This window comes from Pterocles gutturalis, unplaced genomic scaffold, assembly GCF_000699245.1.
Source record: "Pterocles gutturalis isolate BGI_N339 unplaced genomic scaffold, ASM69924v1 scaffold9354, whole genome shotgun sequence".
NCBI lineage: Eukaryota > Metazoa > Chordata > Aves > Pterocliformes > Pteroclidae > Pterocles > Pterocles gutturalis.
In genome coordinates this window covers 1-18259 of record NW_010135715.1, presented here as the reverse complement: position 1 = coordinate 18259, position 18259 = coordinate 1, and the positions used below count along the sequence as shown (strand labels likewise).

Here is an 18259-nt window from a genome sequence, read left to right as displayed (position 1 = left end):
GCACCTGATCTCCAGTTACTTCCCCATTCTGTAGAGAAGCCCAGTTCAAACTAAACACTGATTTTAAGGCACACATAGGCTGCCTACCCTCATGCTTCTCAGTGTACTGTCTGGGAGCTCCTGCAAAGATGGAATAGAACCCTCAAAACATCTACGCATTTTCAGTCTTACGTAGTTCCTACATGCTAGCACCTTTCTACAAGTTTCTCTGTGAGCTTTCACATCCTCAAGGCCAACTTTGAACTGAGATGTGACTCCTCAGAAAAAGCATAACTGGAAGGTATCACCTCTAAGCAAGACGTGGGAAGAAATTAACCAACAAACAAGCAGGGAATGAGAAAAATCTTCAAATATTGTACAAGAATTCTTTAATGCTTCTCTTAAAAGAAGTAATAAAACAGCCACCCTTGCCTATGAGTCAGTTTCTTCTTCACACATTTCTATTATTTTCTGAACAAAAATGTGAAACATACATTGTTTCCCTATAACAGTTTCACTACATACTTGAATAACAAACTTTTCATATCTAATTTTCAAGACAGAACATCTATTCCCAAACAAAATACTGCAAGAATTTATAATATACTTTCAGATGTTAAAATCATAGCAACTGCTGTAAATTAACTGAGATATGGATTAAGGGATTTTATTTTATCGATGCAAGTTTTTAAGGGAAGTAAAAAATTAACCAAAGAACATCATAGCTACTCTGTTTAAATTAATAACTCAACTTGGAAAAAAAGGGACTTAATATTTACATGGTTTTGTTCAACAGAATATGTTACCTACTGATCTCGGAATAAACACAGCTGAAAATGCCAAATGTCTGAAAGGAAAAAAAGTTTGTTTGCACCCACTAATCTACACTGCAGGTCAGATATAACCATCTACCAAGATTATTGGTGTTTCAGCAAGTGATACTTCAAAATGTCAAGAAAATAAGTTTTCATTACTTCTTCAGGAGAAAAAGCATGCAAAAGAACTCACAAGCCCAAATTTCCCAAACTTTTGATCTTGATATATTTTACAGGGAAAATAAAAGAGCACTTTAACCGATGCTGGCCTTTGCAGGGGGTGATGAGGGGGAGTTTATATATTTTCTTCTGGCATGTGCTACAAACAATCATGCATATATAAGGCAAAGTTACCGTCTCAGAAAAAGTCCTACATATCTAGAGCTTGCAGGGCTTATACTAAAAAGAAGAGTACATGATGCATGAACAGAAAACATTAAAAAAATATAGAAAAAAGGATAAATCGGCATTACATTATTCAGGTTAAACTTCCTGCCTTGAAGGAAGAAAAAACAGCCAAGGCACACCATTTAAAAAAATCTGATACAAACAAAATAATTAATAAGCTTGGTTTGCCACCTGCATAGCCATTTTAGTGTCAGCAGCTAACAACACTGAAAGTAAGGAGCCTGTCTATTGGAGTATCCAGGCAATCACAGTTACGCCATGGTGTCTTCCCTTTAATGAGGACAGACAGCATACACCAACTTGCCCTACCTGTTGGACTGTTGAAAGGTATGTGACTCCCTCTCTTATAAATAATTAAGCCACCTACAAATTAGAGAAAATCAGTGGTGTGCAAGCAATGACGACTGTCAAGTCTGGTTTTGCTTTAGAAATAGCATGGTGCAAGGAAAACAAAACCTAGTTTCTTAGTAATCACAGAAGAAACACACCACACCTTCCAATTGTCTGCATAACCCACTTTAAGCCCGACCTTCATGAGATATATCAAACAGGATCATCTCCAGGACATGTTCCCCAAGCTATACAAATCACCATTAAGGGTAGCCTGACTGTTTTGTAGCAAGTATATCTTCCTGCAGAGCAGGAGACGCAAGTCTGAATCTAGCCTCTGGTTGTAACCAAGCAAGTCAAGGATGGGAGGATAATTTCAGCCTGTATGGGAAGAGAAGCAATGATATCTTTCATTACTCCGCAGCACCCCCTAGTAGTCACACAACATCCCTGTCCACGTAAAGCTATCAGCCATCCCTGCCTCTAGGCCAGATGTGGGGAGGTAAACAAGGTGAGGGAGGACATGCTGTCAGAATAATAAGTTCACTTGGAAGCAGAGAATACTTAAGCCATTATATGTGCAGCTAATGGTAAAACACGTTTGTTAAAGCCCTTGTTCTTCAACTATGTCTTCAACACAAACAGTACTCCTTCTGTAGGCCACATGTATTTGTCAGGGTATTGATCATCAGCATGGCACTGAGGCTGACAAACTTCAATACAGAGCCCAGTTAAACAGGTGGCAAAAGGAGTTCAGTTTTCATAAGATCTTATTTATCAGCTGAAAGCCTGAAAAGCTTAGACTAACACATGGAGAGCTAACAGAGTAATTCCTTTCTATCATACAAGACTACTCAAAACCAGAGATTTTAAATACTTGGAAGAAAAAAAAAAATAGCAGCTTGAGAGACTACTACAGAACTTCAGAACCTTGAACTAACCACGATGCTTCTGGTGAGAAGGAAAACCTGAGAAGTACCTCACAAGGCCACGTTAGAATACTCTGTGCATTCAGGAAGAGAGGAGATACTGTACTACCAGAAAGGGGGTCAGTGCCCTTGGTATCCGCAGACATAAGAATTTTTTTCTTTTCTTTATATCAACACTGCTTTTTGTACACCTTTATCACCAAACCACTACACAACAACACCTTTTTAAAAAAATAACGCCAATAGACAATCCTAGCATCGCTAAATCTTTGAGAATGACAAAAACATAGAGACTTGGGAAATATTCTATTTGGAAATATTCTATTTTTGTGCCTCTGGGTCTGAAAGAATAGAGTTAGAGAGTTCTTTCTTCCCTGAAGCAAAATTTACATAAGCATGTAGCTATTGCTAAATAACTTTTGCATTAGAGACAGCTCAGGGAAATGCCCTGTTCTTAAGACTCTCGAGTTTCATCAGATCACTGTGTAGGGCGTTTTATTTTTTTTAATTATTACTCACACTTGTATACTGAATCACTTATAAAACAAATAAGGTTTAATAAGTTTCAATGCCCAAGGCTACCTCAACATGATGACATCTCTGTCACGCAAGAACTGGGAGTGCTACACCCTGCAGCAATAACTAAAAAGCTGTTTGATATAATGGCAGGTTTAAAAGCAAACCTCCAGACCAAGAGAATTTAAAATGCAGATTCATGAAACAGGTTAGAAGTTTCCTTCAAGTAAACAAATGTTATAAAAAATGTAGCAATTTCTTATTAATCCAACACAATCCAACCCAACATTTGTAATCCTCCAAATATACAAAGTATCCAAGCACAAAAGCAAATTTAATTCAATATTTTGGTGTTAGTTTCAACAAAAGAGGGTAGTTTTAAAAACCAAATCTGAAATACTGTAAGCAAAGATTCCTGCTTAGTGCACACCTGTTGTGAAATGATATATTACTGACGACAGGTGTAAAGAAAAAAAAGAAAAAAGCATCAGTGGAATTAAAATGTGTAATGCAGGCTGCATGTTTCAACAAGAACCATGAAACAGTAGTACTTGTTCTACACATAATGCTGAGTTAGATTAAACAGTAGCATACCTAATCACCAAGACTCAGGGCCACGAAGAGGCAGATCAAAGTGCAGCAACGTTGAACTACTCATTGCGTACCTAACTTGCAGTTTCAGTTCATTGAAATGCAAGAGTTTCAGGTCTTTTTAAAACAGTTTTGCCATGCCAGTCTCACTACAAGCTATTTCCTAAATGCAGGCCACAAGCAGCATAACCTCATAATCTGACTGAAATCCACCCTGTTAGGGGCAGCCCTAAACTGACCCGATGGAGAGAGAAGACGACTTTATCCCCACCCTGGTGGGATACGTTCCAGAAACCTGCCTTGCTGTACTGACCGGAAACTGAGAAATGGTCTTCTTTCTCCTGCTTGTTCAACGAGAAATGCCCAGGCAATTACACTTTGACTCTTAAAGTAACAAATTGCTAGAGAAATTCAAGAATTTTGAAGCTTGTTGACACAAGTTTTAGTTGTCCCTCACAAGGATGTGTTTTGCTTTACACACTCAGCAATTACTTATTAAGTTTCTGTACAGACTGTGACAGTCTGGGATGTTTAAGATAAAAGGTTTACCTAAACACTGCTTTTAGCTCCAGCTGATATTTTTTGTTTAACAATATGCTATTGTTACAACTGTGTTACAAAATTATTAATATTGAATTCTTGAAACAAATATTTCCTACTCCTCTTAAGCACGTCTGTATACACTCATACCTGCATACTTATAATTCTGAAAACCTGTATTCCCTAATGGTGGAATGCATGCCTACATTTTAGTAACTGAAGTTAAAAATTGAAGACTGAATGCAAGAACAGGCTTTAAAAATTCAGTCTGCTCATACCTACTAACTGAAACAAGAGTTATGAGCTATAGGACACAACTAAAATTGTCCTGATAAATACTTTCTCCTATCACACAGAGGAGGAAGAAATTGTATAAATGCAAGAAGGCAGGCTTCTGCTTCCAGGTATATTGTATCACATTCTAGTTTCGATTCTACTTGTTAAGTATTCACCTGTTTCGCTTAGTATGCACTAATGAACAGGTGGATAGAGCCAAAGCCAAACTCAAAGGAATTATGACAAAACGCTAATGTATTATACATCCTGCAGGTCTCATCATGCACCTAGAACGGCAAACAGTCAGTCTCCCTTTCCAGATCTGACAATGAAATGATGAAACATCATTCTATCTTTTGAAACATACTGCAATGCATACAAATAATGCTTCCTGCTGCTTAAGCAGCAAGTCCTAAGTTATTCTAAATATAGATCATTTCTAGTATCTTCTGATTTGGAAGAGCTGCTAGAGGAAAGAGAAAAAAACAAACCCACACACCACACACTTGTTCCAGAACTCTGCTTTGAAGTTTAGTAACATACTGCATGCAAGTCCTCATAGCAATTACTTAAAAAGAGCTGCAAATTTATGCAAATTACAGAAACTCTTACAAACACCAGCAAATCCTTAAACCTGTGCAAAGACTGTGCAAGACCATGTCACCTGACTTTGCTTGCACTACCTCAACTTTGGTCAACAACAAAAACAAGAAGGAACAACTCCACCACCACAAACTCCCTCATTTCACCCAAATATATTTGGACGTCAAAATGGGAACAGACACTAGAACTGTTATTCAAGTATTTCAGAATGCACACCAACACTGTTAAGGGTGTAAAACTACAAGAAAGCTTTTATAAAAAATATTCTTCGAATGTTCAAGAGGAGTGCTATCATATAGTAGTGGTTGAGGCATTGCAGATTTTTTCCCAGGCATAGTACATAAAACACACACTAAGAATTCAGCTTTTTGAGTCATAAACCAGTGCTTCTTCACAAGGTAAGGAGCATTAATGCAGATTAGCAAGCAAAACCACAGGAAATAGTGCATTTTTTCAGACTATTGAAGGACACTAACAAGTTTAGTATGTCTTATTAAAACTATCAATAAAATATTTTAGTTGAAGAAGAATGGATACAACTTTCAAGAATCAGTTGCACTTTGGTTACCAGTTCTGAAAAGTCCAGGAGACCACTACTATATGAGAAGCCCAACCTCTTCATTTTGTACAGTTCCGATTTTTCAATTTATTCTGAATTATGAAATTACTACCGATATACAATCAGGTATTTAAAAGCATTGGTGATTATTTATCAGCGTCTATACTGGCAAATTCACTTTCATTTGGTGATGACAAGAATACTTAAAGAAAATATACATACATGGGAAGTTATCCTTTTTTAATAAACAGGAACTTCTCTGTGCATCTGCTATTAAAGGTCTACCATAGCAGTATTTTATGATCATAAATACAATCATCTAACTTTTAAAGGAAAAACAGTATTTACCAGGGCCTGGAGCATGCCATTAATAACAACAGTCCCCTCCATGGTCTTGAAGGAGGATTTAGATAACATTGAAAGTGTCCAGTCGAGGAAGTCTGCCATCCTTTTTTGCCTGACATCAAGGCGGACAATAAATCTGTCACAGAAAAAAGCAAAACACTGCAGTTACTAACTTTATGACTCTCAATGAAAAATAATTTTTCCTGCTATCCAAACTGGTTGCAGTTCCTAAAAACAATTCTCCAATGGGTATTTTCCTAAATCACTGAGGGTGGGAACACTCCAAATCATCAGATGTTTAGCCCTCGTGTTTCTCAGCAAGGGTCTGACCCAGAACTTAATTTTCACTTCAAAACAACCTATAAACTTGTATTGGATTCTAGAGATTACTCGTCTTAACTGTAAAGCAACAAAATTTCCAAAGGTCCCACATAAAGATTATTTCCATTAGAATAAGTGAAAAGCTGAAACATATACAAGGATTCTCCACCATTCTCATCAAGAACATTCTGCAAGTCTGAAAACTGGTGCAAATCAACAATTGGTCCATACTGCACTATCAGCCAAGTCCATAAAGAGTACTCATCAGTACTATATTTGTTTTTTCAGGTATTTGAAAAGGTCAAACAGCTGTTATTTAACACACTAAACGTGTCAAGAGATGTATTTTTACTTATCTTACAGAGGGTGACAGAGGTTCATCATAGTTAAACTACTCCCCTAAACCTATACTCAGTTATCCTAAGTGCCAGCCAAGCTACAGTTAGGGCATCTGCTTCAGTTATCTAATGTAGTATTCTTAGCACCTGAAAATTAGGGTCTTGTTCCAGCAGAGATTCAGACTAAATTAAAAAACTTTGTTCTCAATGCAATCAAAGGAAACAAGGTACATGGGAAAGCCCACAAAGTACAATACACAGCACTTAAAGAAGGATGTATGCAGAGCCTGTATCTGGTTACTTTATACACCTACAAATTAACTGGGGAACTGCACCAAGAGCCAACTAACGGGGAACATTAAATACAGAGAACACAGGAAACAGCGAGCAGACATAAGACCACTTGAATTGTCTTCAAAGTCACCATCTACTGTGTTCAGCAACAGAACAATGACGATTTGGGGGAGGGGTTAGTTGAGGGGGTAGTTTGTTTTATAACAGAGCAGCAAGGACAAAGTCTTCTTTTGCACAGTAGCGCAGGTAACAGAAGTAACCTGTAAAGTAGATGAACTGGTTTCCTAGACCCTTTTGCAGCCCAAAGGAATTTAAATCTTAGTTTCTCAAAGGAGTGCCCTAAGCTCCAGGCTAGAAGCAAAATAAGGACAAGCCTCATCTCCTACAAAGTGCCAGGTCCTGCACTTGGGTCGCAACAACCCTATGAAACGCTACAGGCTCAGGGGAGAGTGGCTGGAAAGCTGCCTGGCAGAAAGGATCTGGGGTGCTGGTCGACAGCCGGCTGAATATGAGCCAGCAGTGTGCCCAGGTGGCCAAGAAGGCCAACGGCATCCTGGCCTGCATCAGCAATAGTGTGGCCAGCAGGACTAGGGTCCCCCCGTACTCAGCACTGGTGAGGCCGCACCTTGAATCCTGTGTTTAGCAATGAAGCTGGAGAAGGGTCTGGAGCACAGGTCTGACGAGGAGCGGCTAAGGGAGCTGGGGTTGTTTAGTCTGGAGAAGAGGAGGCTGAGAAGAGACCTTATCACTCTCTACAACTACCTGAAAGGAGGGTGTAGTGAGGTGGGTGCTGGGCTCTTCTCTAAAGTAACAAGCGATAGGACAAGAGGAAACGGCCTACAAGTTGTGCCAGGGGAGGTTTAGATTGGATACTGGGAAAAATTTCTTCACCAAAAGTGTTGTCAGGCATTGGAACAGGCTGCCCAGGGAAGTGGCGGAGTCACCATCCCTGGAGGTATTTAAAAGACGTGTAGATGTGGTGCTTAGGGACATGGTTTAGTGGTGGACTTGGCAGTGGTAGGTTAACAGTTGGAGTCGATCTTAAAGGTCTTTTCCAACCTAAATGATTCTACGATTCAATGATCCTACTGCAACGAGGTCACTGAGAGGACAGAAAGAGAATTCATGAAACAAACTCCAGCTCCTTTGCCCTATGAAAAGCAAATTACTTTGGAAAACACGAAGCCTTAGATGATGATGTTTCTAAACTTCACTTGAAATTCATAAATTCCTTAGAGCAGGAACCAGAACCCAGACTTCCCCTTCTTCCCCAAGCAGTTCCCTACTCGGTGTGTAACAGAGTCAGACTCCTGTATCTTATCTCTCTGTCCATCGTATGACTTTTGTATTCCTGCCTACCTAACAGTCTAACTTCAAGAAGATGAAACAGTGATCACATCTCAGAATAACTATGCCTGCTCATTAAAGAATGGTTTTGGGATGCGAAAGCAGTGAATTCAAGTGCCAAAAGGCCTTGGACCCAGGTCTTCTAATTCCTGGTGAAGTGTTTTAATCATTCGTCTACTTTGAAAATGATGTTTTCATAATAAACTAAATAATCATAATAAATAATTATAAATACACTAAACAGTAATTTTGCTCCCGTTACAGTCTTACACACCTTTATGCAGCTACTACTAGAACCAGCTTAATGTATTTTATCACCTTATTTGTTATGAACATATACTTTTAATGAAAATTAATTCAGCCATTAAAATGGAGGTGAAGAGAACATGAAACAAGTGCTAATAACATGCCTGCATAGTACCCTGCATCAGGATGCAAGGCACTTATGAAATCCCCCTGAAATCCAGGGTTGAACACTGCATGAACACAAAGTTCTGCTGAATGCAATGCTGTAATCCATCACATTACTATATATATGCTTCCATTAGTAATTTAGTTTTACAGATACCCTGGAGTGTAAATGAAGTGCAAATTCAATTAGTATAATGTGATGAAACAATATTTTTAAATTACTGTCATCCTTACTTGAGAAGGCTTCCAAATACTGGATGTACCTTCAAGAGTCTATATCACAGTTGGTTGATTTGGGTATTTTTCTGCATTTTTAGGTAGTGAAGAAGATAAAAGGCACATTCAGGCACATATGAATGCTGCAGAATAATTCACTCTGTGTCACATTTTCACCTCAAATCCTCTTCTTCTCTCAATTCCCAATAAGGCAGATTCCCAATGCAGATACATAAAAATCCTAGAAAAGCAACTTCCAATTATCACTTCCAAAATGACTGCAAAAACTAATTAGGATAAGACGACAAACCTACTTTCTGTCACATGGAAATAAGCATGTAACAGGCAAGATTATTTATTAAAGATATATTTCAGAGTAAATCAGAAAAGTACAGGACTAGTCACCAGAGAACTATGATTCCAGTCTCAACTGCTTCCTTAATTTTCTGCATGACATCTGCATGTTCTGGCATCAGATTCAAAACTCTAGCACTATACTCATTAAATACAAATTTCTAAAGCATCAAGTCCTTGACTGAAGTTCAGAATAAATCTAAAATAAGTACACAGTTATTTCCCAAAAAGAGAGTTAGGATCTGCTCTACTAAATGTTCTATTTAACAACTATTTTGATACAGTTAATCCCACAAATTGCGTGCCTCTTAATCCAGAGAAAAATAACACAGATTTTATTGTTCAGACTAGCTACCTACATTCACTATCGTAACTTCATCTTATTCACCCTATAGAGCCTCTGTTCCTACAGTTGCACTGCAAAACTATGTTGGCAGAGCCCCCTAGTGTAGATAGAGTATATGCTCAGGTAGAGATTCTGGGGTTTTTCTTGCTTTAAAAACAAAGAGAAAAGAAACCCCAAATGACAAACTGAGCTGACTAAAAGTCCTCTTATGCTAGAATATATTGTAATGTGTACTGTGATATCTACTGGAAAAAAAGATTCACGTGTACTAGCACAGTTTATGGTCTTTGTAATTTATCTTCATATGCATCACAAATGAAACCAATCTCTACTAATGCACTAGGAGAGGAAAGAAGAGATACAAAAGTTCGTTATTTCAAATTTATAAACAACCCTAGCATCAGTATTACTGAATTAATGCAAAAAAAAGTCAGAACTGCACCTCTGTCACAAATTTTCCGGTGTCTGAACACCAAAACCAACAGGATTTAGAAAGTTCAATTATCCTACACATTTCATTTGATGAATTATTTGACAACAATGAACCTAAGAAAACAGTATTGTTTTCCAGATGAGAGAATGAAGAAAGTCACACAGTCATACAGTTACTTTGTGTTGCTGCTGATTTTTGCATCCCAACTGTATCTTTCTGAAACCCTGTAGCACAAAACAGTGGCTAGAATGCCATTTGAACAGTATCCTGTTATCAGTGAAGATCTTTATCACTTGTGACAAATACCTCTTCCTCTAGTAAGCAGAAGAAAACACAGCATTTCCAATAATAAACACTACTGGATTTGATTCAAGCAATTTTAACATCCCACATAAATACAGCTGTCAACGTCCAGTTCTCCCAATGCTGTCCTTAGTAGCATGTCAGACTGAAAAATGGCAGGAGAAATGGAATCTAGCATTTTTGCTTTCTGCTAAGAAGCATAAAAGAGACTTACTTTGAAACCAGTACAGCAGCTGCATCCCGAGCCTTATCACTGACAACCAAGTAACACTAAAGGTAAAAGAAAACTAACTGTAAAAGAATTTATACACGTAGATTTAACAGCAACTAACAACTTTGTACATGAATATACCACTTAATATTTATTATTACGAACTTTATTATGGTTACACATATTATGTAACCATGATTACAAACTGAGCTTAAGACTGTAACAAATTAAATCTCCCATTTATCAAACAGTATCTCAAACAACAGTCTCCCTTCTAGTGTCTTTCAAAGCAAGTCTACCTTTACAGAAACCTTAACTTGCAGTCATATTTGCGCTACTGCATGCCTACAAGTGATAACTCACATGCTGCAAGTGTCAAAAGCACAAGCTTTGTAGCACAAGTTCAGGTATTTTGTGGCTAGGGGGTTGTTGTTTATCTTTATCTTAAGAGGATGTCAAGTTAGCCACTTCGGTTTATGCCTAGTGCAATTTTATCATCTTTGTTGAAAATCCTTCATGCAGTCATAGCTTCCAATGTTACTCATCCTGATGAAATGCTAATTTCTTACATGAATCATCAAACTTGCCTTTCAGAAAAAGATAGCTAGTATTTTCAAACACTAGAAGCTGTTCACATAATCAAAAGCATGCATTCATATCAGATAGTTTACTATTTCAGGGAAAACAAGTAACAGTCTCATCTGACACTAAAGCAGCAAAGAACATACTGAAGATTCCAAAACTATGGAGAAATTCCTTACAGATTAGATACTGAAAATATGGGCTTATATAATATTCTGAAAAGACATTATTTATTATATATTGAAAGATTAAGCCTAAGAAAAATATCAGAGGTTTGAAAGTATTAGAAGACGTATTACACTTACTTTTGCTACCGTAAGGATGCGATCCATTGTTGGCAGACGAGCATGCCCTTCCTCAGAAATAACATTTCCATCAAAACGGGCCAGATCAAAAGGAATCAAGCATATCATGGAGAGCCATAATAAAAGCATATAACGTGTTTCCCAAGTCTGGAAAAGAACGGTAAAACAATATATGCACTCCATTTTCTGGAACATATTCCAAAAAAGCATCTGCAGCACAACTATCCACTAGCTCCAAGGAACTTTCAAAGTAAGGTGACAAAGAGAAAACTCCAAACCTGAATGCTCTGAAACACCACAGGAGACAGAACTACAAGTCACAAATACGAGAGAAATATGTTCTTCTTCCTAATTCCTTTCGTATTGTTTTCATGGGTTTACCGAAACAACTTGAGATGTGTTTTGAGAGACAGACAGCCAAGAAACCTTTTGCAAGCTTTAAAGCTGTACAACTACATTACAACAACAGCAACATGGTCAGAAGTGATAATGTTTATTAAAAAATTATTTTAGTTTAGAGTAGCAATACAATTATTGTCTTCATATCCATGATTTCTGTTACTTACAACAGATTATGACCTCTCTTAAAATTCATCTATCTTAATAAACCTTCTGGAAGTCTTATTCTTCCCTATTCAATAAAATAAGAATACGAACTACGGTATCCTGGAGTTGGACTCAATGATTCTTATAGGTCTCTTCCAACTTAAGACATTCTATGATCTCAATCCACGTTTAAAAATTCTTGGTTTAAATTTTTTTTTTTTTATTTGAATACTTATCTAGAACATTCCCAGCCACATAAAACTTTGAATCAGGACACATAATAAAGTGCTGCCACACTGTGCTTTTCAAACACCAAACGTATACAAAAAGTCTGAAATTCTGTCTTATTTTTCCACGCCCAGGAATATATTACCAAAAGGCAAAAATCAAAGCAATTCATGCCTCATAGCATACTTGTGCAATTTTCTCCAATCTTCACCTCCCTCCTTTCAAAAGAAAAGGAAAAAAATCCAAAACATCCTCACAGATCTGAAGACAGGTATTGGGAGGTTGGGGAAGAATAAAACATTTCATGAAATTAAACAAAGAAAATTAACAACAGCCTGTTCATATTAAAATTACGAATAAATACATAAAACCTGAAATACTCATTTTCCTGTGATTTTACTTTTATGACTTCAAGCTAAATAGGACCATTAATTATATGCATAGCAGGAGGAGGATTTTTCAGTTACTCCATTTAGAAGTTCAGTATCTTTCACTGCCTTTCTCATACTGTTGTTTCAATTCATTTGTTCCCTTATACGACTGGTTAAAGATATTACTTGCACCCAAAGCAGCATCACTTCTAAATCCTTAGCACATACTCCATGAAAGAAAAACACAAGATCTCCCCTTCAATAAGACATTTCTCTTCTGACAAGATGACCTTCATACTAAATCCAGATGATCAGTTAACAGCAGACAGAGTGTATCACTGCTTTATACACTTTTTTCCAGATTTTTTTTTCTTACATTGTTCACTAGCTTTTTCTGTAGGAGATACAATAGTCAAACAAAAAGTACAGCAAGTTCTCACCTCAGAGTCTTTTGGATTCTGGTCTACAAGCATATCCAAAACAGGCTGTAGATCACCTACTTCATGAGGAAACAGTGGGAGGAAACGTTTGTACCCTCTCACCTATAACAGAAAGTTTCAAAATTTAGAAAGCCATCTGGCATCATCAAGTACTAAGAAAAAAAGAAAAGAGCCTTTGAGGAGCTTCTTGTATATGATCCTCATGCAGTAAGTACAGTAAGGATATGAATTAAGGTCTTAAAAGTACCTTAAGATTTTTGCATTTCTACAAACTTATGAAGAATTAATGGAATGATAATTCTTTAACTTTAAAACAAGGGTCCTCTGGAGATGGTCTAGTCCAACTCTCCTGCTACAGCACGGTCACCTGCAGCAGGCTGCCCAGGACCACAGGTAGTCAGTAGGGTCGTCAGTACGTCCAGAGAGGTTGTGGGGTCTCCATCCCTGAGCAATCTATTCCAGGGTTCAACCTTCAGAGTCAAAAACTGTTTTCTTATGCTCAGATGGAAATTCCACAATCCATCTAATTCTTCATCATACTTTACTCTTCTTTGTGACCTTATGACTCCTGTTTTATCACTCACTATCTCAATGTCTGCAATTTTTTTTTTGCATTCAGACTTTTCTTTTTAGTATTCTGGGTCACTAAATAGCATCAGCTATCACGAAAATGACGAAAAACAGAACTAACCTTTCACAGTACAGTTTATAACATTTAATTGCATTATTTGGACAACTATTTATTTATTTTACTATTTTTGAAAATGTGAAATTTTTAAAAGTTATTCAAACAACTAAAAAAATATTGGGAACTTACCCACTTCAGTCACAGAATGTTAAATTTGCGCGTTTTTACCTTTGTAATGATGTAAAGAAATTTAAAAGCCAGGTGAATTAGTGGGGGAGGAGATCCCTTGTCCCGTACTATATCCAACAATGAATTCAGCATCCACTCTAATGAAAGGAGAAAAAAAAAAGTGAGACTACATGCAGTTAGCTTACAGTTTCTCATAGCTTTAATAATAAAGAAGTAGAGAGTGATCATATAAAATAAGTAATATCAACCGCAGCAATCTTGTAATGCAAATATGGACCTTCTAGTTTAACAGATTTTGAAGTATATACACAAAAAACTATTTAAAGATGACATTCCTACCTAAGTGGTGATCCAACAAGTGAGGTTGCTCCTGGTACTTGTCCATTATACCTGAAAAAGGAAAAGATATTTGGGATAAGCTATCCAAATTAAAGGCCCTTACAGGCATTAATTGTGAGATACACCTCTGATTCCAGCTTTATCTTCAGATTTCAATATCCTTGAGCAAAGTGCTGCCACCACCTGTTGGTGTACAGCACTAGTCAGAGTTTGCTGCTGTGATGGCATTGGGACTCGCTGAATGTATTGCGGGAGGATTTGGCACTCATCAGACAAGGTTTAGCAGCTCGTGCAATAAGAGTTAACAACAGGACTTTGCAGAAACAATGAGTGCCTTACTAACCACTTCAGCCTTGAAGGGGAAGTAAAAGACTGATAAAGGGTACATCCTGACCAGAAGGCACCAAAAGGTGGATGATGACCAAAAGAAGCACAAAGCCAGCAGTTCTTCACAGTAACTGGGGAAAGGTAAAGATGGCAGCAGGAGATCACGACCACCAACCCAATTCAGGGCCAAAAAGACTTGCCCCCCAGACACCCTCACAAAGAATACGTGCTAACTTACATAGCAAGCGAGGACAATTTGAGCAGTAGAAGACAAAGTGCTAATTAATAACATCACTTAGCAACTTTTAACCAATGAAAAGTAATTTCTTTGTTCTGTGAAAAGTATCTTATCTGATGTATACAGAACAAGGGTGTGCTAGCTTTGCAGAGCTACTACCTAGTACCCTATCTTGCACAAAATAGCAAATAAATAAAATACCTCGACTCTGTGTATATTGGCATTTCACACACCAAGTAAGCGATCCCACTTTTGGGAAAACATTGTAAGCATGGTCAAAAAGTAAGAAAACTACAAAGAAATAACTACAAAAATAGTCTGTCCACTTCTGTAGTTCAATCATTTACCTACATAGAATGATAAACTGTCTCCCAGGAATCTCTCGAATTACTGTGGACAGATCCCTCAGCTAGATGAAACAAGCAACCACTCGGTCTGTTGCTGTCCTTCACTGCAGAGCTCTTTGTGGCTCTCCTTTCCTAAGCACAACTTAGCCAGCACACCATTTCTGATGGAACTCTGCAAACAGAGGACAATATTAAACCAGTACAGACTGTAGCTGCTCCAGGTGTACCAGCTTTACACCGCACTGCTACCCACACAGCAACCAGAATGCTGCTTTACACCTTTCTGCCTTGCTCTTCACATCTTCATCAGCATATGGAATCCCACTTACACACTATTCTATTTGTTAGCATGCCAAATTACTGATTGTCTTCAAAAACACACACACACACACACAAAGATATCTCAGCACCAAGAAGTGTAGTAGCGTGACACTTTTCTAACCCCGAGGCTAACACAGCCATGAGGAAACTCTCCCTGGACACATGAGGCTATCTTCCTTCCCGGGCCTGGAACACATTTAAAGATAGCATTCCACCACTGAGGATCTGTACCAAAACAGGGTATAGGCACTGCAAAATTCTTATATCTTTGTTTTGAGCCACCTGACCATAGCAGAAAAAAAAACAACATAGTACCACTTCACAAGTGAAGGTGCTCTTGACAATTCTGAGAGATAGTTTTTTATTTTTAAATGGAACATGGGAAATTATTCAGCAAAGTACAAATAATCCTTGACAAACTATAACCTGGGTAAATACAAAATGTAGCTATTACTATCTGTGCTCCTCAAAACTCTTCACTTTCCTTATTTTATCTTGCTGACAGTAATACGTTATCTTCCTTTGGGAACTGACTTGAGGAAAGACAAATTGAAATTGAATATTCAGAAAAAATAGGAACAACTTGCCACAGTTTTTAGAAACAAAAGCATTTCAATTTAAACCTAGAATCAATGAAAAGCAGCTACAGAAATGAAGTTGGATTTCAGAAGGGATCATCAAGTGATCCAGTGTTGTGCTGGAGATTGCCTGGGTCATTTTAGATATTGTCAGAAAATAGCTTTTTAATTAGAAAACTAAAATACCTTCTTAACCTCTCCTTTTCCTGCATTTCTTTCTCTCTCAAACAGTTTTGCTCTCTATCCCTTTTCTCTTCTTGTCACATCAACACTTAGATTTATGACATAACTTAACTTCAACAGTGCTATAGTTGACCAGTGGATGACACTGCACAACCGCTTTCAAGATACAAGCCAGTCCAACAGTATCCTTGCAGTAACTTGTGCAATTCCATTGGGATACCATAGTGCTGTCTCCTATCAAGAGGAAAGCCTGAGCTCCTAATCATCGCTAACGGCCTATTGTAACCAATGATACCTTAAGCTGCATACAAATAACAGAAATAGTGAATACAAGAAATTCCATCAACACTCAAAGCAATGGTTCTCAAGCAGAAGTGGATTTCAACAGTAAATTCCTTATCTGGCCAAAATGCTTTCCCAGATCACAGTCTGGCAATCTAAAATAAAACCCTAAATCTCATGCTGAAGAGAATGAACTGAAAAAAGTTCTTCTAATGTTATTATTTCAAAAAAAGATCTTCCTATATTTTCCTACAAAATTACAGTTGCAGATTAAACACTCTTCCAAACTCCTGATTCTAACAGTTCACAAAAAATGAGCATCACAGGTTTTTGTGAATGCTTCGGAGACCTGTGTTAAAATCCTCTGTAAGCAATGATTACTGTGTCATCTGCATACAGATTAAAGGTATTCCTGAAGCTTCAACATTATATCCCACACATTTAGTGTGTTACCAGACTTGGGACATTTTGCCCAAGAAGGATCAAATGACATCTTATGACACTAAATATTATGAGCAAATAGTGAACGTGTCCAGTACCTATCAGATTTAAGTATATGAACACTGCATTTACTGGGCAATGATATGCATGCTTAAAGTTCATAAATACAATTTAAATACCCAGAGACACTACATATGATATGAAAGACACAGAGGCTAGCAAGATGATCGGTTGGAGGAGATGACAGCCTTTCAGACACAGATTTTTTGCAGTAATGGATTTTCTATCCCATCAAATTCTATCATTTCACCTGTGACAGTGAACAATCAATACAAGTGTTCTTGCTAACTATTTCTGAAGTTACACATTCATCATCAACCTCTCCAGATGGAATTCAGTTATATCAATCGAGCATAATACTACTGTGTAACTTCTGCAGAGTTAGATTCCCAAATTTTAGGTTTTCTGGTTTATTGTTTGCCTACCTAGCTTCTTTCTGTCAAAAACACTGACACTGGATCAATATTTTACCTGTAAGCTTTCGCAATTTCACCATTTTTGCAAAAGTACTTGCAAACTGCTAGTCCACTTAATGTGATTTGTACATACGTGAAACTTTTATTAACTTTTGGAAACCGCCTGGTCAGAATATTGATCCAATACACAGGTGTGCATTATAACAGGCTAATTACCTAGGACACTGCTAAATGCAGGTATTTATACCCCTTCTAGATTCAGCTGAGGTCTATAGATAGTCTGCTTATAAGCAGAATGGCTTTCATTATAGGCCACAAAAGCTAAGTCATATACAAACTCCCTCCACTCAGAAACAATTCATGATCTGTATGGATTCAGCTCCCCTATGAAATATAAAAGTAAAAATACGAAATTCCCACTTAAAAGCTCAAAATGTATGCAGTTTTAACAAGTAACCAGGTACAAAAATGGCTTTATTTGACAGACATACAAACTTTCAGTAAATCATTGCCTGCATTTGAACAGGAAACTAGAGGCTAAACAGGGACCAGAACTCAGATTTGTTAAATCTAAGACCTGAGGTTTTATTTACAGTAGTTAAACACTGTGTAACAATGGAATATGTGTCTGGAAATACAAAATTAGTGAAAAAAATAAAACTAAACTACCTGTTGATAAAGTTCTAGCATTATTACTAACCCAAAACTAGCGTTTTAGTTCTTTTTTGGTAATAAATTCCTTTCAGCGCTGTATGAACACGCTCCCTCTGAAAGATGTGCTTACCTATGAATTTCTCCATTGTCATTTCTCGAGCCACCAGATCCGCAAAGACTCCCTTCAGGTTACCGATGAGCCCCCGCACTTCCTGGCTCTCTGTGAAACTCTCCAGGATATTTCTCGCGGTGACGACACCCGGCTCCTGATCCTTCCCTTCCTCTGGCTCCGACTTTGTTCCATCCATCTCGTCCAACG

At 37.6% G+C, this 18259-nt stretch overlaps 1 protein-coding gene across 1 annotated transcript in view; it reads right to left on the bottom strand.

The window, feature by feature from the left end:
* Positions 1-18092, bottom strand: part of TBCD (tubulin folding cofactor D) — a 115030-nt gene extending 96938 nt beyond the window's left edge. Inside the window, exons 1-7 of the mRNA XM_010082008.1 lie at positions 18071-18092; positions 14094-14144; positions 13794-13891; positions 12938-13039; positions 11353-11499; positions 10469-10524; positions 5895-6027 (exon numbers count right to left, since the gene is read on the bottom strand). Coding sequence (XP_010080310.1) covers positions 5895-6027; positions 10469-10524; positions 11353-11499; positions 12938-13039; positions 13794-13891; positions 14094-14144; positions 18071-18092 — 609 coding nt within the window. The remainder of the gene's footprint in view (positions 1-5894; positions 6028-10468; positions 10525-11352; positions 11500-12937; positions 13040-13793; positions 13892-14093; positions 14145-18070) is intronic.
* Positions 18093-18259: the final 167 nt, after the last annotated feature.